Source organism: Pygoscelis adeliae, unplaced genomic scaffold, assembly GCF_000699105.1.
Source record: "Pygoscelis adeliae isolate BGI_AS28 unplaced genomic scaffold, ASM69910v1 Scaffold306, whole genome shotgun sequence".
NCBI lineage: Eukaryota > Metazoa > Chordata > Aves > Sphenisciformes > Spheniscidae > Pygoscelis > Pygoscelis adeliae.
Genome location: NW_008825072.1, coordinates 2,609,888 through 2,631,056, shown reverse-complemented (window position 1 = coordinate 2,631,056; position 21,169 = coordinate 2,609,888). Strand labels below are relative to the sequence as shown.

Genomic DNA, 21,169 nt, shown 5'->3' with positions numbered 1-21,169 from the left:
GGGCGGTCGCCGCGCGGCCCAGGCCCCGCTCCGTCCTCTCCCTGGGCGTCGCGTGTTTCAAGCGGCTCCCCGAGCAGGTAGGTGCACGGGCCGCTGAGCGGCCGTTTCCTCTTGTTCCCGCCTGCCGAGGGAGCAGCGGGCACCGGGGCTCCGCTGGGAGACGGGACTCAACCCGCCCGTGCTCCGCGGGTCGGCCCCTGGCTTTTTCGGCAGCTCCCTGTGACAGGTGTGCCTGTATTGCTTTGCACGCTCTCCTCCTGCAGTCCGAGAACACGTACCTCTGCCAGATCTACAACCTGACGCTCCTCTGCATGGAGGATTATATTGTCGAACCCCAGTCGGTGCAGTTCCTGGTGCAGCACGGCTTTGACTTCAACAAGCAGTACTCCCAGGGGATTCCTTACCACAAGGGCAACGACAAGGTACAAAACAACTCTCCTTCCGACACCTCAGCTTGCTCTGCCCCAGGTTTCTGGGGAGGCTGCCGGCTTCCCCCGGTCCTGGCGTCTCCCTCGCAGCTGCTGAGTGAAGATGGGCTCATGCCGGGGCCTCGAGTGCAGCGTTATCCCTTTCACCTCCGTGCCGTTTCATATCCAGGCTGTCACTTGTTGCAGTTGCTTTTCCAAATATTTGGGCCTCTGTTTGGTGAGAGCAAGAAATAGCTGTAGGCAGTACTCTGCTACAGCAGGCTCTGAGGACTTCCCGGGGTGGTGGCAGGTCATGGCGCTGAGGCTCGTTGACTAATCCTCCTTCTTGCAGGGCAATGAGAACCAGAGCCAGAGCGTTCGGACTTTTTTTCTGGAGCTCATACGAGCGAAGAAGCCTCTCGTTCTCCATAACGGCCTGATCGATCTGGTCTTCCTGTACCAGTGCTTCTATGCTCACCTCCCGGACAGCCTCGGCACCTTCACCGCTGAACTCTCGGAAACGCTTCACGCATACGACACCAAATACGCTTCAGAGTTTGAGACTCGCTTTGTAGCATCCTACTTGGAGTATGCTTACAAGAAGTGGTGAGCGGCGCTCTGGTATTTAAAACTTACGGGAGGAAAGGCAAAGGGAGCATCAGTGTTTTGTTTGTTTGTCCATCCAGGCAAGGGGGTTGGCTCTTTGTGTTATCCCCGTGAGCAAAGAAAGGTGCTTTTCAGGTAACTCTGCCCCGTGCTCTTCCCACTTCTAGGACGGGTGCTGAGTGCATAAGTGCGCATGTGGTAATACGCCTTATCTGTTCGGTGAGCAGCTGCTGGAGGAGGATTTCTGGCAGCAGTTTTGACCACAGAGTGATCTGATCTAACTGAAAAATAATGGATGCACTGCACGGCCCTGGTCCAGCAGGGCCGCAGCAGGAACACACACGGAAGAGAGACCCTTAAAACTCAGTTAGAGAGCAAACGGAAACAGGGCTGTGCCCGCAGGGTCTGCTAGTTATAACTCGGTTTTGTAAGGGAAGGTGCAGTCAAAGGGTGAGTGCTCCCTGCGCCTCCTGACGCTGACCAGCTCTGTCACGTGGCCGGCACGTGACGCTGGCGTGTGGCCAGCTACAGCTCCCATCGCTTTCCTTCCGAGCAAAGGTTGTGCTCTTGTTCCAGGGTGTTCTGTCTTGCTTCCTGCCCCCCAGCTCTTTGTGGGTATCTTCCAGGCAGACGCAGGCTAGAAGCAGAGATGTCTGTCCACTTCACCCATCAGTCTGGTCCCTGGTTCTGCACTCCCCACGCAACCTAAACAAGCCCCTGGCAGTGATACAGCCCCTTGAATCTCCACTAAACTGAAGTCACGCTCTGTGCAGAGGAGAAATGGTATTTTTAGGGACTGTTTTATATCGGGAAATGCCATTTTGACAGGTCTGAAAACGTTCAAGATAGCTGTTCTCAAACATGAGGATGCTTTGTTTTGACGGGATAAAAATACTTTTTAAACTGACCTCTTAAATGTTTTAACCAACAATTCTAGTTGCATGGAGCTTTCCAAAGGTTTTCGGCCTTTTAGACAGCTCCTGGGACAAAACAGTTCTTTTCTCATGAAATAGAAAAAGTTTGTTGTCTGCATTGCCCGGGTTCGACCTGTCTGGGCGGTGGCTGCTGGATGCTCTACATGATACCTCGTTTTGGGGCATTTCTTCTTTGTCCGTTAACATTATTAAGAATAACACATGTCTTAATGCCTTTAATATTTAAAACCAAGCTATGTGTCCCCTTCCCCCATAGCTTCACCAGAGACACTGTTGTCCCTGCCTGTATGTCGGCGTAAGAGAAACCAACCTTTAAATCGGCACAGAAGCAACTGCTTACTAAAGCTGTTCTCCTGGGACTGAGTTTCTGTCGAGCCGGCTAGAGCTCAAGAGCAGGAAACTAGTAGAGTTGAGACTTGTGGAGAGCAGCGTTGTTTGCACCCGCTCCACGCCGTGGTACCTTCAGTGAGTTAACTGCAGTAACTGTGTACTCTTGTTCCAGCAAGCGGGAGAACTGCAAGCTGAAGGACTCCAGCGGCCAGCACCTCACTGTTGAGTTCTGCAACTACCCTGCCAACATGTCCCGTTACATTGACTATCGCCACTGCTCTCTGGAAGAAGAAAGCCACAGTGTGGGAGCGGGAAATAAAGTGCCTGTCTGTGAGAAATTTTCGGTAAGTAACATGAATCCCTGCTTCCTTCCTGGCTCCCTGATAAGAGCCACATGTGGCCAGAGCAGGAAGTGGTAGGAAAGCACCTGGGAACTTCCCCTTGCTTGCTTCACAGTACAAGGAAGATTTTCAAGCTTCAGGTGGCTTCATGGCGGAAAGGGCAATAGCATGCTCTGTTTGGAGGCGGTGAATTCCACAGGCTACGTTAGACACAAAGATTCAGAAACAGATTATGTGGCCCTAAATAGTGGGATGGTACAAGATACAGTACCCATTGCTGGCTTGGGAGGGCTGTAAGTTCTAAATTAGTTTGCCTTGTCCTCTGAGCAAGAAATGCCACCTCTCCCCTCCCCCATATCTTGATTAGATATAAGAAAATATTACTTGTCTGCAGCTTCTGGGACTGTAGTACAGTATGATTCACAGCATCTCGGGTCCTCGTGCTGCTACAGCAGTAAACAAAGAGCCCATCTGATCAGATCATAAGTGGTTTCAGATGCTTCAGGGAGAAAAGGAGCTCTTCCAGATGTTGCACGTTACTGTCACAGAATGACACAGGTTGTGTAAACCTCTGGAAGTTTCTCCTCCAACCACCAACTCAGTGTCGCTCAGAGCCTTGTTTGGTGAATTTTGAAAATCTCCAAGGACAGAGATTACAAAACCCCTCCAAGCCCCTTGTTCCAGCGTTTGACCACTCATTGTGAAAAATGTTTTTCTATATATCTAGTCAGAACTTCCCCTGACTTGTTACCACTTCACCTTTCCCTGTGCTCCCCTCAGAGGAGTCTAGCTCCATCTTTTCTATAACCTTTGCTTTAGGTAGCTGCAGATAGCAACTAGATATCCCCTCAGCCTCATCTTCTCCAGGCAGAACAAACCCACCTTCCTTGGCCTCTCTTCATACAGTGTGTGCTGCATCTTGACAGCCCCCTGCTGCGCTCACTGCAGTTGGTCAATGCCTTTCTTGTGTGTTGTGGGACTGTAACTGGGCGCAGTGCTCCCAATACAGCCTCACGAGCCCTCAGTAGAGGGGAATAATTAGCTCCGCTCTGTGTTCTGGTGATAAGCTGCTCTGACCAGGAGGCTGGCGGCTACAGACCTCTCTTTCTCCCTAGGCCTATGGCTGGTGTCCAAAAGGGGTGAAGTGTCCACAGTCTCATAACATTGACCTCATAATTGATGAAGACGACAAGCTTTGGGAGGAGAAGCGGAAGAAACGGAAGCACAAATGGAAGCGTCGGAAGAACACAGAAGAGCCTGCAAAGGCATTTGAGCAGGAAAGCTCAGGGAAAGAAGTGGAGCTAGCTCAGAATGGGGAGGAGGGACCACCACGAAAACAGAGCTGCTTTGAGCCTGCAGCTGCTACAGAGGCGGCAGAGATCACACCCAACAGTGAGGGCAGGCCACTGGAGGAGAACTCCATGGACACGGAACCAGAGGTCAGCTCAGACACCAGTGCACAACGGGAAGAGGCTCTGGGGAGCACTGAAGGAACTGCTGCCCAGGTAGCAGCTGCTGTGAGCCCTTCAGCCACGGGAAATGCCTCTGACAGTGACCAAGTGGAGGGGAAGTCAGAGGTTCCCGCTGGGGTGGGCTCAGTCAATCACCCAGACATCCCCAAGACTGAAGCAGCATGTGCTGCAGAAGAGCAAAAGGAAACCCATGGTCCACCGTCACAGGGAGGCACACACCGAGCTGGCTTTGATGCATTCATGACTGGCTACATCATGGCTTACGTCTGGATGCTCAAGAAGGGAAAAAACACGGACACTGGTGCAGAGCCCTGGTTGCCAGACTGCCACAATAAACTGTACCTCAGTGGGAAGTCAGTGCCACTTCAGATAGTGAAGAGCTTGTTTTCTAAATCTTCCAAAGCTCACAGCCAGAAGATGAAGTTGGCTTGGGCCAGTGGATAGAGCTAGAGGACTCCTCCCTGAACTGAGCTTTTTTTTTCCCCTCAAGTTTTTAAGTTCTTTATTCCAGCAAGAACTGACCAGATGAAGAGCAAATTTCTTATCCCTGTTTTTGTTTTAACTTCTGACCGATTAAATTGCTCTCAATTGGAATTCCCCCTGGTGTTCCTTAGCGGCATGTTGGGCTGTGAAGGCAGGGGTGAGGTTGGAGAAGAGGGATGAAAAGCGCACCACTCCAACTGCACCTAGGGCTGCAAGTTTCAGTTCCGTGCTCTGCACTCAACATGGGTTTTGAAAAAACAACCTAGGGTTGCCTTGCTGGAAAGACCAGATGCTAGCTACTTTAGCATGGGTTTCACTTCTTGCAGAAGATGAAAAGGGTAATCCCTTGATAACAAGAGGAGACAGAGGCCAGAGCTTCCCACTTAACTTCTTGGCATGTTAGAGCCCCAACCTCCTCCCAGATCTTGCCTTTATCCTTACTGCACCTACAGCCTTACTACGTGCTGCCACTTAACCTAGTGGTTTAGGGTGGGACAGACCTTTTCAAAACAACCATGTGCTAAAGGTCAAAGTCTACCTACAAAAACACATCTGAAAGCTCCAGGCTGTTGACCCATAGAACCAGCTTGAGAGAAAATGCTATAAACAGTGACTGGAGGAAGATGCGATGCTTCTGCCAGACACCAGATGAAAGCAGGCTAGCTCTTCAGGCAAAGCATACGTTTTTGTCAATGTTTAGTCAAGTGTTACTGCTTTCAGTCACTGCTGGTAGGGTAATTCCCTATAACCCTCATAATTATTTCTAAGGAAGTCAAAAAAGAAAAAAAGTGTTGTGGGTTTGTTTTTTTTTTAAAGAAAAAAGAGACACTGACCATGGTTGGTTTAGAACATGCACCTGGGAGAGCTATCCCACTTCATATTTGTACTCTACCTTAATCTTGGTTACAGCAAACATAGAAAAGACCTTTGCTCCTACAGGAGAGAAGGGAAGGAGAAAGCTTCTCCTCCCAAATGGGCCAGCTGATGCTAGTGCAGGGTAACTGCATGCAGAACCAAGCCACAGCAGGTCTTCAAACTTAGAAGTAAGGGGAGATGCAGTGGGACTTAAAGCCAGATGTGGTCCTCTCAAACTGCACTGCTTCCTGTGCTACCGAAGCCACTCTGTAGGGCTAGAACAGAGCAGCCACAACGGCAAGCTCCCTGCAGGCTGAGTGCTATCAAAAGCCATCTTGTCTTGTAGGTCACAAGTTACTGCCTACGCTTCAGAGTGCTATAAGGCAGAGCAGAAAAAGTCCTTGAGTCTCGTGGATTTAATAATGTAACACTTCAGTAAGATGCAGGAGAGAAATAACACTGAGTAAGGGTGACAGTTCTCCCTGTTTATAATTCAGCACCGAGTAATAGTGAATACAATCTCAAGCCAGGTATTAATGTCATCCATAGCTTAAGTAAGCATTTGAGCCAGCTTTTTTAACCCAGAGTTGCCCTCTTAATCACAAGACTCAGGCCTTGATTTTATTTTTATTTTGAAAGCAAGTTGGGAAAGTTTACAAAACCTGACCGAGAAAAAATTATGAAAATATTTAACTGGATTCATCTTTGGTTACTTCTTATTGCAGTTCCAATAAAACATACACCATTTCTATAGTTCAAAAGAAGTCAGAAGGTCAATCAACATAAAAACAAGACGTGCTTTCTTTACATATTCATAAATATCCACAATATTAGAAAAGTTGTTTTGCAAAGATTTTTTTTCTGGCAGTGTTAACTTACTATTATACACAGGCTACAAACTTCTTCCTAAGCCTTTAATTACAAGTTGAGCTATTTACAGACTGCAAAATATTAAGACGTAAAACTCCTTCATAAATACGAAAATAGATCATCTCGCAAAGATCTTTATACTTAATCAAATATCTGGCTGCCCCTCCTCCCAAAAAAAAGGTTATTTGTTTTGCATAGAAATGTAGTGACATGCAATATAAACAATAGCATTAAGTGCAAACAGGAATTATTCAAGTGTCTTTAGTTGTACTGGCAAAAAATACCAATGCTCTGTTACACATAATACATCAATGCCTCTCCAACTATACTATAGCCCCTTGTCTGCACTGCTTTTGAGGGGCAGCAATTCACATGCATTCTCTTAGCTGCATTTTATCAACCTGCAACCTCAACAAAAATAGCTTATAACAGACATTTAAATGAATTCAACATAGAAAGATTTAAAGTGAATTAAAAATATCTTTGATCTCTTCAGGGAATCTAGCAATGTGTAGAAAGTGTTTTAAAAGAGCAAGAACTGCTCCCATAAGAAAGTCAAAAATCATGATAAAATCCAATCACAATAAAACTTTGTCACATCACTGTAAAACAAGGAGTTTGCTGACCACATGTTCGTATTCATGTTCATCAGTAGCTGTCAGAAAATGGCCCCTGTAGAAAAGCACCCTCAGGTAGGCAGAAAACCTAGGAGTATTTACTAGGTGCAACCTAGATTCAGCTTTACACTACCAAAGGGATGAGATGTAGTGAGTGCCAACTGCATCCATACCCTTGGAAACACTGGGTTTTAGCAAGCACTTAGCTATTTTAAAATGGCCTTTTACTCCAGTTTCATACACATGCCTCTTTTCCCATGCAGACCACGAATCCAGGAAAGGCTTGAGCCGCTATTCGTTGGCATTTCTCTTTCTGACATCTCCACCTCAGTACAAAGCTAGAAAAGTTGATAGATGTGCCCTATGCACGTCAGCTGGCTATGCTTAGAGTGAACATTTAAGAAAATAAAATTTTAGCCATGCTGCTTTGTAAGAGAGCTATTCAGGGCAGGGAAACTTTTAAGAGACAGCGGTGTAAGAAAACAGATGAGGTCACTGTGATGGGTGCCATAGAGGTACCCCAAGCCTGACTGCACAGGCTTTGCAGTGTTGGAGAGGGCAACAGGCTTCATGATGTGCTGTCAGTGCTGACAACTAGGGCTAACGCAAGCCACAGAGCAGCCAGAGGTGTGCATGTGCTCTCCGACGAGGCTGCAGGCAGTTGTAGGATGCTGGACAGCTTCGTCACAGCCTGGTGATCCAGAAGTAAACTATTCCTTATTATTGCTTGTTTGTCTGAAGTCACACACCTATATGCATCTTGTGACAACAGAAGCTGGTGCTGATGGTTTCCCTCCCGAAAGATTACAGTGGTATAAAAGATAGAAAGATTAAAAAAAAAAAAAAAAAGGCACCAGGCAGGCAACTAGCTGGCGAGTGAGTTCTGCTGACTGTTTCCCTGCCTTCAAAAGAAATTATGCACTCACAGTGCCAGCCATACAAGCCACTCTGCACTCTGCAGACACCAGCCCTGCAGACAGGATACACAAGACAGACTACTCTACAGATCAGCACCTTCAAGAGGCAGGGAGGCGTGGGCCAAAAGGGGTGATCTTGGTAAGGATAGGCATCTCCTCTTTCAAACTGCTAACAGCTGCCTAATCTGGCATGGACTGTGCTAAGTAACTCAGCGACACTGGGTTTGTCATTTAATTCTTCACAGCCACTGCAAAGGGATAACTGCTGCTCAGGTTAACACATACTTCACAAGAGGAAGTCATAATTAAAACTCACAGAATAGTTACCTACACCTCTGGAAAGATAAGCATCTCAGCCAAGAAAGAACTAAGGCTTTCTCCTTCATCCTTTCTTTGAGATAGGAAAAGAGTAGGAGTAGTCTTGCTTCTATCAGAGACTAGCTTACATTTTCCATCCTTACAAGAGAGCAGGAAGAGAGTTTAACAGGCTACCTGGATGAAATTCTGGACTTCACTGCATCACCATCTGCTCAGCGGGCATGCAATGCATACCTCGGTTAGGAATGATAATACAGGTTAAAAAAAAAAAAAAATTAAAAAATCCCATGTTGTTGGGACAACGATAGTTGGAAAAGGGCAGGATGTTGCCAAATGTCATCACAGAACAAGCTTTCCTGTACATCGCATCCTAGAGCGGGGATCTCTGATGCTGGTTCCACATTTTTTAAAAAAAAAAAAAAAAAAAAAAATATCATCCTATTCAGTGACAGGAGAAGCCGATGAAGATAACAGCTTCTTTCTGTAGAAGAAAAAAAAATTAATTTGAAACAAGCTAATTTTTTTTCAGTTTGACTATTCAAAGCCCTTCTGTGAGTCTACTATCTATCCTCTCCAAGAGCACTTGTGTGGCTGCAACACTGCTGGCAACTTCCCCTGAGCAGGGGATTCCTGTCCTCTATCAAGCAGTCTGGTTTTAAAAAAGGAGCCATCATTACTGCAGCGATATCAATGAGATGGGATATCATTCCAGAGAGGGAAGCAAATGTGACCCTTCTAGCTTAGTGGTAATAGTCAACTGTGATGTAGATATTGTATTTAACTAACTATTCTGCAGAAACACATCATGATGTCTGTCCATTCAGCTCTTCAGAGAGAAGAGCCCACCCCCGCAAAAAGCTCAGTACAACTGGTACTTTCACTGGCAGTTTCTCCAGAAGCCCAGAAATGACAATGCCTGGAATATGGCTCTCCTCTTGCACCCTGGGCAAATCTTCCACATTTGGGTTGAGGTCCATGAAAAGCTGTGCAAGGAGGAGAGCGGGGCTTACCACATCCTGCTTCCTTGCACTAATGTATTACACATCATTACCAAATCCCAAGGGAAAATGAAACACCAGGGAACAGATTCTTCTTGTTAATTGCGGAGTACTTGTCATGTGACTCAGCCTGCAGATTGCGCCAGCATGAGGGTTTTTTTTTTTGCTGGTTTTGAAAGAAGAGCTTGTTTAATGCTGCAACAGCATTCACAGCAGCTCTGGGACCAGACAGCATTCCTATCTGCTCAACATAGCTCTGAAAGATCTCTGTGCCTGTTTCTAAAACAGAGGTTGCAACTCACGTGCACTGCTGCAGAATGTTAATGCAAAATCTGCAGCGGTTTAGAGCAGCTGGCCAGTCAGGGGAAGAGGGAAAACCTAAGGGTCACTCTTTCTACCCAACATGGAGCTTAAGGCCTTGAAATGCTCCATCCTGGAATCCAGGTCAAACTGTTTACACTGTGCCTGTTCTGGCTGCTGCCTCTTGGAAGGACTGTGGGGCCCACATGGCCATTCTGGCTGGAGCAGTTCCCCCTCCTAATGCAAATCAGGGAAGGGAATAAGCACAGTTTGAAATAAAGTTAAAATAATCAGTCTCTCCAGAGGCTATCTGTTTGACAGCCAGTTTCTACCATCTGCTGAGTCTCTTTCAAATGTGAAGCCCAGCACTATAGAAAAACAGAGTTTAAGCGACTGGGAACAACTGTTCCCTCAAGGACATGTTCGGTTTGAGCCCTCTCTTCATATGTCACAAGTTGACTGCGTGCTGCCACTTGCTGAGATGTTGGAGAAGGTCTGAGGCAACGGGGCAGGATTGTCCCCATCCTGCTCCCTGAAGGGCCATGCCTCTCTCTTCAGCTCGGTGGAAGGACTAACGCTGAACAGAGGCTTTGCAGACTCCAACGGAGTATTTTTCAGTAGGTCATCTTCCACCTCCATCTCTTCAGAAGGGAGACAACCTGCAAACACTTGTGAGGAGCCATGTCCCTCAGAGTTCACTGAATTCTCGACTGGGAGCTTTTTGTAAGATAGTGGCTCAGGCTGGGCCAGCACTAATGGTTGATTACATGCTGGATCTCCACACGTGTTCTCAATACGGCAAAACCCATTTTCCTCCTGGGCCACTGGCCCATCTGAACAGTCCATGTCCTCTTCTTGTCCTGGTACAGGAAGAAATTCTGCCCTGTGAGGCTTGGCTTGAAAGGGGGGAATCTCTGACACACCATATTTACTGCTGCTCAGCAGTTTTTGCCGAACCTCTGCACCTAGCTGGGTTGGGTCACACCCGCTGACAGTTGAAGACAGTCCCCCGAACAGGCCATATTCCTTGTGTGGCAATTCAGGAGAGAGTGGAAGTGACCTGCATCTCCTCCCAGGAAGAAGGGAAAATTCTTGCCAGTCTGTGCTATACGCCTGCCGAAACTGGGACTGGCTGGCTTTCAGGCCTCCACCTGCCTCTGGAGAATGCAAGTCAAACACAAGGGAGATCACAGACTTGCTTGGCATGTCAAAGAATTTGATCTTCCCCCCCTTGAGGTCCTCCCGCGCACTGAAGGGATTTACTTTCCGGCCTAACCCTTTGTTTGGTGTATAGTAGGGGTCCTGCACATTTATCTTCCTGGAAGGCTTGCGGGAGAATATATCCGACTGGCTGCGTGACAACCAGATGTTCCGACGCGGACGGGGTGACTTGGGTGGGATCTTATCATCCAGGGAACTCAAACGTTTTACTCCTGGTCCTTTTTCAATTGACCCTGAGTAGAAAAAAAGAAATACTCTTAGCTTAAAGGAGCTATATGCCTGCATGTCTGCTCACTCACAGAGCCTTCATGACAATTTTAAAGAAAAAGCTCCATTTCTGATGTTCCAAAGTATCTCCCATAAGCACGTTTGCTCATTCCTTACAAGTTCCTGCACAAACACAAGGACACCATTCCCTTCTCCTTAGTGTATTACTGGTTTCAAATGCGGAGATTTGGCAGCCCTGTCCACAAGACCTTTTAAATCTACAACAGTCAAAACTACATTTAAAAATATTCTCTCCTCTTTACTCATGCCTCAGGCTAATTAAAAGCCATGTTTAAGACTTGAGGAAATGCAAATTCAGTTAATGCCATCTTACTACCCTAGGCAGTGAAACTGGACTGCTTCTTTATCATTTTGTGATAAAATTTGCCACCCATATTATGGGGGATGCTAATTTGGCAAAACAATATTGTCTTCAGAAAAAACAAAGGAAAGGAAACTACAAAAATTTGGCAGGAATGAAGAAGTCTTTTCTTGTTTTATCCAAACTCTGTATTTTAGGGCCCCTTCAAACCTCCTCACTGCCAGTACACTGACACAGCAGAGATGGCACAGGGTGGTCTTGGAGAAGAACAGTTTGCATGTTTCTAGATTTATCATCCTGGCTTCCAGCAGAGGTTGCCCAAGATCTGTTGATGATACTGACCATAAAAGAGAACAAGTACAAAACGTAGCTGCCAAAGGAATTGGGACTTTTTCATCCTGATGGGAAAAGTCTAAGACCAAAATAAATGCCCCTCCTGATACCATGAAGAGTTTAAATCATTCCATCCCAGCCTTCATTCAGTACATTATCCAACACAGAAACTAGGGATATATGAGATTTTGACTCTAATGAATAGGAGTTAAAAAGTTGTACATATGCATGTGTGTGTGTGTATTTGCGCACATACACACACACACGTATATATATAAATGAAAGCTGTATCACTAGAACAGGATGGGAAAAATTGTGGTTGTTTAGGAAAAGATGCTAACTCCTCGAGTGTTTGGAACATGCATCTGCCACTGGCTCTCAAGGTGCCTCTGAAGAGCTGTGGTGATATAAAGAAGTGATATCTCCTTTTGATTACCATTTCCAGAATAAGCACATATGGATTTCCACTTTTCCCTTTAAATACTGCCACCATTTAGACTGTAGTCACTCCACCTAGGAAAGACTATGCAAGTCGAAGAACAGCATGTAACACTTCTCCAAGAAGATGCAAATCTGAGATGTAGTCCAAAGGGAGAATACCAGGAAAAAGAAAGGAAAAAAATTGGGGGGGGGGGGAACCACATGCCACCCCCCACCCCCAAAAGAACCCCCATCCAACCAAACAAAAAATTTTCCTTTTTAACTTGCACCTCTTTTAGATGCTTTCCAGGTGTGGGAGAACTACCACATGCATGCACTCCATGTGGTTTGAAATACAGAACTTACTTCAATCTATAACCATATTTACAGATATATAGATATGTATATATATCGTGTATTTATGTATACACAATATGAGAAACTATTTTTACTGTACTCAAAGTTTCCAATGCCAGAAGTCTACTAACATAAAAGATACCCAAGTCAGAATATGCCCCAGCCTACAAGAACTGCTTGCAGTTTGCTCCCCACACCAGGTGGCACTAGACAGCTTTAGATAAAGCCCTTCAAGGCCAGCATTCCCAAGCAGATCTGGGATTCATCTTTTCCCTGGTCTTTTTATAATACTCTTGCATCTTCTCTGCTCTTCCTCCTGAAGGAATTTAAGAAGCTTCTAAGTGTTACATGTAACATACACCAAAGAAATTATGTATATGCACTAAGTATGGCAAAGCAGAAGTTGATGAATTTTCATATACTATTAGCAACTTACAAAACCATTCCCACATGAACTCTACATCTCCCCTCAACAGCTTGTGGGCAGAATCTTTTGAGGCACTTTGGAAAAGAACAGCTAACAGTTTCTTAAAGGACACTGCAGTGCAAAGTATATAGTATTGTTCCAGAATAATTTTCAGGCTTTGAGTAAAATCATTCATAAGCTATAAATATCATATATAGCTGAAATCCCAGTCTTCAAAATACGAAGCATTGTACCCTTTTGCTCTTAGCCTGCAGCAATGTTTGTACAATACAGACACTTACCTTTGAGTTTTCTTTCACTGTTGTCGAGGTTCAAAAACTTTCTCTCTCTCTCCGAGTCCTCATTTCTCAGGCGGTTTAAAATCTCCTCCAGTGTTTTGACAGTATCAGCAAATGAAGGACGCAAGTTTGGATCCATCTGTGCACGCACACAAATCAAATAAGTTCATGTGGGTTTGTCCATGCTATTCTACTTACACAGTGGACAGACAGAGGGACAATCTGAACTGAGGAAATTCAAGACCATTTTAAGAAGTGTGTTGTCATTGCAAAAAAACTAAGTAAAGCAGGGGAAAAGTAGTATTCTGTCCCAGTTTACGTCTATTATACCACTGACATGTAATTACCAAGTTGTAAACATTCTATGATGAGGACGCATTCTAAATTGAAAAGGTGGGAAGCTGTTAGATTCAGGGTGTGACAGGGTTTTGTTTGTTTGAAACAGCTTTCATAGTTCAAGGATTTCTTTCTGGACTCCAGTTATAAGTCAGAGATTATATATCAATGTAATTTCAAAATGTGCCTGAAGCAATAAGGATTAAACAGAGCAACTTGTCTATGTCATTCTTTAAAAGTTTATAATTCTTCCATCATCTTTGTGGCTTTAATTGAAACCCACCTAAAATGGCATTGCTGATTTCAAAGTTTAAACTGTTGTATCTTTGCATCTGTTAATTAGCTTTACTACTTGGTGTGCTGGTCTGTCTTGTGAGGAAGCAAGATTGGTTATATACTCTGACAAAGTAATACAACAGAAAAAAATCCATCTTTGCCCAAGTAAAATACCCTCCCAGTCATCAGTATGTATTCAGTTTGTATTTATCAGTATGTATTTATTTATTCACCCTAGTAGAAATGGATCTTTAAACAAAGTCCAACCCTAAAATTGTACTAGAAGGCAAGCAGCTTAATTTAAGTAGTAACTTCAAACGCCTTTCATCATTTTGAACATTGATCCTGTATATATGTTACAGGTTTAACTACTGTAGGTAGCAATGTCTAATTCAGCAGCTGAAAGTTAACCTCATTACACTATTAAAAAAGATTCCACTTGACCTGATCCCTGTGTCCAGCCCTCTAAAGGCTTTTTCAGAGCAGGCAAGCCCAGACAGATCTCACCTCTAGTACAAAGGGGAACAGCGGTGCTTTGTAAACAACAAACCCTACAGACCTCCCTGATACTGCCTTGCAGGTCCTACGAGATGGATCTTTCTGAAGAGAATTGGTATGATCAGCAATGCCAGAACACCTTCTGGCAACGTGGGGTAAAGGGCTAAAAATTCATACGTACAGTAATAAAAAACAAAGAAATGACACTCAAAGAGCTCAAGAGCAGCAAGAAAGTTGTTCTAATGCAGCAGCTGGAATTTCCTAGCATAGGAAAACGTCTTTTGCTGCTTTCCCTATTTCACTGGAAGAGCAGGGCAGGGGCAACACCAAAGCACACACTCTGTACTCTGACAAACTTACTAATTTGGGAAGCTTAGAGAGCTTGTTGCAAGCTACAGAAAGTAAGAAGAGCTCTCTGGCTATTTTAATTTGTGCTAGGTAAGATCCAGGACAAGAGTAGCAATGGAAAAGTAACTCAGAGCAACATTTGCCTCTTCCATCCCCGAGCAGTCCAGATTCTGCTCAAATGGAATAGAAGGTTCTTCCTCAAGGCAGCAGCTGCCCACAGCTCATCTCGTGCTGGTTAGCTTTTTGCATGATCATACATGATTACATTTATAAACATTCGCACAAGTAGGCTTATAGTTGTTGGAGAGCCATAAGTTTTAGACCTCCTTGCACATACTTACTTTAAAAAACATTTTATAACAGCAAATTAAATAAATTTTAATCCACCACTCATGCATGTCAGTTTTTACTGGTTTTCTTAAGTTGCCCTAAAACACGTTTCCTGGCTGTAGAAAACCCCAGGGCTTTGCACTTTAGTTCAGCTAATCAGCTGAGCTATACAGTTTACACTGATTGTTGACCTATTAAATAATAAAAAGCTATATAAATGTCCATGTCTAAGAGCAAATTATTACACAGATCAGCTAGTACTGAAGCACAGCATGCTTAGGAAGATAGAAGAAAGCCTTATCTGTTCACCGCTTTTTTCCTTCTACTAGGTAAGTGGTAAGTGAATTACAGCATGCCCCACACTGAAATCAGCATATTAATAGCTTGATCACAAGACAGTAATTTCCACTTTCAATTCATGGAAGGGACGTTTAATATAAAGGAAGCAGCATTTGATGATAATCAGTAGGATAAAATCCTTTTTCTCTGAACACACCAAATTCTTACATGAGAATATAAGATCAGTCACTTCCCCTTTCTTCATGAGTACAGTTTTACTCTGAATTTCACCTGTGCTGAAAAATTGGTTTGAATCATGCACCACGTGCTTGGATGCAGTATGACTTCTGGAGTCTACAGGTGGGAGCCAAGGTTTCCAAAGTCAAATCCTACCTCTAGCCAAACCCTTTAGTGCTTACGTAGTCAAAACACTTCATAAACATGAGTCAGACGTACCACTATCCTGGTGATGCAAGCTCCACTGTGAAGTAGCTTGTCCAGAGTAAGTTCCACAAACATTTTTAGAATTTACGCTATCTTGTGTCAAGAGCAGGAGTCACCCCCACCTGCTCACATCCTCACCTTTATACTGCTCTCCCCTTGAGTGAGCATCTGCATTTGTACTAATACAAAGTAAAGAGAGAGCTCGGGGCAAAAATAAGCATCAAGAGCATGGAGCAATGAGACTGCTTCTTTCAGCAGCAGTGTTGACATGAAAACAAAGCCTGAAAAATCAGTAACAGACAGGAATAAAAAGCCTGTTCTGAGACTTTTCTTACAAACACTCACTTGGACACAGTGCTGGTATTGGCTCCAGCATGGCCTGGTTGTGGGGTCCCAGGCAAAGTTTTGGGCAATAAAATTTTTAGAACTTGCCTCATCTTAAGTTGTGCAAACTGGACATTCCCAACTTCAGCTGAATTTGGTGGAAGCTCAGGTCCTCTTACTTCATATAAACCAGTTTGCTATACAAAGGTACTAGCGACCTCTGTTATGGGATAACCCACAAAAGAGATCTACTTGCTTGGAATTTTCACACTGAGGAGCCATGAAGATATCCAGCACTAACTATCACAATTTTACTTGAATAACTGGCAGAAAATTTACTCCACACAGTGCGTTGCCTATAGCCTTACTGATATTAAATCATTTGGGTCCAAGTTTGTTTTTTTGGAACACAGGCTAGGGATTTGGAGGTTTATCCTGTTTTCCAAAAGGCAGCATATAGAAACTTCAGAGTAGTTTAGTGCCTGCTCTTGATTTGTTTGTCCCCTCTGTTGGCGAGAACAACTCAGAATTCTTTCTTCACAGCTCAGTAGGCCTGTATACAACAACAGCTGGATTTTGTCAGCCCGAGGGCCAGCCAGTGTCAATAGCATACAACTGGTTATGATCAGCCTGAGCAGCCTGCAAGAAGCTGTTCAGTGCGCCAGACCTGTTTGTTTGGCATGACAGAACACAGAATTGCAAAAACACAAGATAGACCTTTTTGCAAGGGGAAGGGAAGGGTTATAAAACCTGCAAGGGACTTTCTGGGTTATCAGAATGTACGCTGCTTTTACAGGTAGGCTCTTCAAGTCTCTTCTGTAAATGCTTTAAGCTCTATCTTCAAAAGCCACAGGGATTTAGAGAACTCCAGTTTAGGCCTCTCCCCTTAAGTAAGATACTCACATTACAGCAGTTGAAGGCCAGCTGGAGGAAGTCAGGGGGACAGTCTCCCACCATGTGCTGGAAGGCATCATAATCTAATCCAAAATTCTGTAGAAACAAAAACACAGCATAGAGATAGAAATGAGTTCTGCTATCTAGCCCCAAGCATCTTCTTTTCAGGGTGTCCCTACATGGAGTTATCAGGAATAACCATGAACACCATCTCTCAGCAGTCACATACAGAGGATTTTGAGAAAAACTTCATACACCCTCCTAACTGCAGCATTCCCAATGGGGATTACTTGATACAAGATACCTGTAAGAGAATGAGCTGACTTCAAAGCCCATCCTTCTTCCTGGACTCAACTGCAATCCACCGCACTTGAAATGTTGCCCGTGTGGATCTGGAAGCAACATCTTACACTATAATGTTTCACCATGGTGACTTTCACAGTGTAAATTAACAGCCTTCTATAAAACCAGAGGCTTCGCTGTGATGAAAATTTATCAATTTAAATGGTTAATTTTTCAGTGGATGGTAGACTGGTAATACAAATTATCCAGTTCCTTAAATGCACTTCTACAAAATCTGAAGGGCAGAGAAACACAGGGATCTCTTATTTACTGCAGTTCAAGACCTAAGCAATTTTGCATTTTCAGAACCGGAGTGGGATAGACAATTTGGAAGACGCCCCATAGAGGGCCAAAAGCTGCTCTGCAGATGGGACTCAACCAAAAGGCAAGTGAAGAAAGTACAAAGTACCTCGTTTGGCTAGTCAATTCTAGCTCAGATCCACAGTGCTTAGCACAGTCTATGCAAAAATAAGGGTGAGCTTATTTTAGCTGCTGCTAACATAGCTCCTGCCCCTTTCACAAGGAGGGGCTGCTTAGCGGATGCAGTGTGCCAAAAGTGCTCTGTTCTGAATCTGGCAAGAAGTCTACATGAGCTGTCACTCTACAAAAGGAAGGTCAGTGCAATGCTCTCAACGTTCTGCCAGTTAAGGGCAGAAAGGATTTCCCCATGAGGATTGCAGCTGGTCAAAGTCTGTGTGAAAGTGTCTTCTATGGAGCTTCTTACAATAACAGCACAGAAGAACAAAAGCGTTTTACAGGCTATTTTTAATGTAACACCTATTCATCCTATCTTTGGCAGCAGTGCCAGAACTTCTAAAGGCCAGCCATTATCATGGCATACTTACCACCTCCCACCAATGCTACAAACGTAACCACTTACCTCTGTGCGAGGGAGATAGTCTGGATCTGCCTGTATTCTTGCTATAATCTCACACAGAATTATACCATAGGAGAACACATCCGCCTGAGAGAGAAAAAAAATAAATAGCCACATGGTTCAGCTATGAATACTGAGCGTTCTTATCTGCCACCGAGTTCCTCCTTACCCCAAACGGTTATCATGAAACAACTAAACCAACACCACAGCCTTACAACACTAAGCAACTGCATTATAGCTAACATTTTCCATGTGAAGAAACGCGTGCTCACAGTAAAGCATTCTTGTTGCACAAATAGCAATAACTTTAAAACTCTTTCAAGAAAAAAAGAAAAAAACTACCAAACCACTCTTAATTCAGCAATGTAAAAAAAAAAAAAAAAATCCTTCTTTGCATAAAGAATGGTGAAGTTGCATTTGATGTCTTACAGATGGGAATAATTAAAAACAGAGCCAAAAATGTGACATGCCTATATAATCACTGTGGTTAGAAAGACACATGATCACAGCTTATCCAGAACATTAATGCTGTTTTTAAGAAGAATTACATTTTTCTCTTCTCACAGTTCAGTACCTCTGGAGAAAACAGTGTCTTTCCCAAAGCTTGAGGTATCTAATAACACTGTATTACCAGCATCAATTTCCACTGAAATTTCCATGACGCCTAGTAATCACTTATCTGACTACCCCTGGAGCTGCACAGTTGCTCCGATTTCCACCCACCTGAATTTATCATGTAATAAAATTTAGGAAAACATGGAATACAAGTCTACAGAGCAGAAGCCGGCATCCCTCAGCTCTTAGATATCTGGCAGGCTTATATGTCACCTTTCATGCTGATGAGGTATGAGACCTGCTTCCTCTTTAGTCCTCCATGCCGTAGGGATAGTGAAGCATGTGGCACCATAGATTTGGGTACTTTATTATTAATTTAGGTCAATTGGAACTCTTAACAAAGCTTTGAAATGGTAATTATTACATTCATTACTGAGGTAGCTACTGCTTTCCTGAAAGTTAAAAGTACCACCAATTAAACAGACTATTGACTGCTAGCTATAAAAAGGTACAGGATGTGGGCTTTATCACAGAAAGCTGCACTTGCAGGGCTGAAGTAGAGTATGTTACACATGGGAGAGAAAACCCTGGGTAAAGAAGAGCTTGACTAAAAATACTATTTCTGAAATCCAGTGTGACCTGATCCTCCTCTGAAAGAAACATTTCCCAATGCCACAAATAGGAAAACTTAGAAATACCCTTGGAGAACATTTTTATCCAGGTATCTTACCTTAAGAAATGTTGATTGTTGATTTTTTTTTTTTTTTTTTTTTTTTTAGTTAAAATACTTGTACAAGTTTACATACAGACCTTTTACTTCTACCCAGATTTCACTAAGGTATGGTCAGGGAAGTATCCTCACTACATTTCTCATGAGACTTGGTTAAATTAAGTTGTGTTAGGTCAACAAGCCATTATCATATTTCTGCACGTGGGGTGTTTCAAAATGGAAATAGCACAACAGTGAATTATGCTAAAGGTAATTCTATTTCTGTAAAAGAATGCTCACCATGAATTAAAAATTTTAGTTAATTCAACTCACACTCTCCCTTAGTCTGAATGACCTACTGAGTACAGAAATGTCACAAATGAAAATAACAATAATTTTAACATTATGGAAATTCTAAATCTTGTATACAGCTATTGAAGAGAAACATCTGACAACTAAAGTCCATTTATATCATGTACCTACCTTTTCATTGTAAGGTTCATCTCTGAGAACTTCTGGTGCCATCCAGAAGGGTGAACCCACCACTGGTAACTTCTCACTATATGGATATGGAATAGATGGCAGAAAAGGGGGGAGGGGGGTGGGGGGAGAGAGAAGAACCATTAATTAAATACTCTGATTCAGGCATTGCTACTAACTTTCCATAACTCCCAAGTATCTGCAGAAACTTTCACCAGAGGGCAGTCAATTCAAGTGGGTTTCATAACATACTGTATTTTACACTGGTTTCCTACTGGAGTCACTGGAACATTCAATAGCAGGAGGAGAAGGTGAAAGAAAAAGAAAGCTTCAATCAATTACTCATATTTTATTTCCAGATCCTAAGTGCCTGACCACTTCAAAAAAAATTATTTGAAGGTCACAGGTGTTCAACAGTTCTGGTTTCCAAACTCTTGGCAGAGTGGGCTCCTTCATCTATACATAAAGTGGTTTGTGGACATCAGTTTTGGGCTACATGTCAAGTTCTCCATTCATGCAGCAAGACATGCAGGTATCCATCCCTACATGTATACCGATAAGCAGCTCTGAAAGTATTCAGCACAGCCTGCTTGCAAACTGGTGGTTTTTTGTTTTTTTTTTAAAGTCAAGATTGACTAGATGAATCCTTTAATAGGGAAAAATTAAGAGTACTCAGAATAGAGCTGATTTGAAAAATTTGCCATGTTTCCGTATGGCTGAATACTGGGGCCTTAAAACAGGCCTCCAGCTTGCCACACAGCTGACCTTGAAGGAATACCTACTAAAAAAAAAAGGCCTCTGAAGGCCTCAAATAGCACAGCTTGCTAGCCAGCAAACTGGAAGCAACAAAACTGCATTTGAAAACAGAGGTAAGACTAGATCAAACCAAAATGGCGGCTAATGTAACAATTTTATTATGTTGTTTGTTTTAGTATCAAACTACCTTAACTTTAGCTATTATTATACTCTCAGTTTTCAGGGCATCTCAAAACTGGGTATTAAGAACACCTTAAGGCACCTCTGGTGCCTTCCTGATTTTGTGATGGCTTCCTATGAATACAGCTGAAGCTTTCAGCACCTTAAAGGGCAGAGATTCCACAGGAGCGTACAAGATACACATTGGCTGTACTTATCAGTAGTTTGGAAATTAAAATGTTCACTTTGTTAAGCTTTTAGATCAATATTTCATCAACATTAATGCAAGCCTTCAGACCTCCCAAGACATGGTTTTAGGATACGTGTAATTTAAAAACAGTGCATAGCTGAGATCAACTTTTGTTGTTTTCTTTGCAGTCAAAAGAACTGGAAGGCTTTTATTTATTTTATGCAGAAGCACACACTGGAGAAAATCTGACAGCACATTTCACAGTCAGAATACTCTGAAATACACAAGTCGATATACA

The 21,169-nt window shown here is 43.5% G+C and overlaps 2 protein-coding genes across 3 annotated transcripts in view; one reads left to right on the top strand and one right to left on the bottom strand.

The window, feature by feature from the left end:
• Window positions 1-20: 20 nt before the first annotated feature.
• On the top strand, window positions 21-4,685 carry TOE1 (target of EGR1, member 1 (nuclear); the record flags this gene model as incomplete). Its single annotated transcript, XM_009326616.1, has 5 exons — window positions 21-77; window positions 264-422; window positions 760-1,013; window positions 2,451-2,622; window positions 3,735-4,685. Coding segments are annotated over 5 exons (1,443 nt in total), but the record flags the coding sequence as incomplete, so codon positions are not given.
• A 3,888-nt stretch (window positions 4,686-8,573) lies between these two features.
• The window catches only part of TESK2 (testis-specific kinase 2), a 75,852-nt gene continuing 63,256 nt past the window's right edge, over window positions 8,574-21,169 (bottom strand). For both annotated transcript variants that reach the window (XM_009326598.1, XM_009326599.1), the window contains 5 exons: window positions 19,770-19,845; window positions 18,026-18,109; window positions 16,813-16,899; window positions 13,078-13,213; window positions 8,574-10,903 (listed from right to left, as the gene is read on the bottom strand). In XM_009326598.1, the coding sequence (XP_009324873.1) occupies window positions 9,891-10,903; window positions 13,078-13,213; window positions 16,813-16,899; window positions 18,026-18,109; window positions 19,770-19,845 (1,396 nt within the window). In that variant the 3' untranslated portion in view covers window positions 8,574-9,890. The remainder of the gene's footprint in view (window positions 10,904-13,077; window positions 13,214-16,812; window positions 16,900-18,025; window positions 18,110-19,769; window positions 19,846-21,169) is intronic.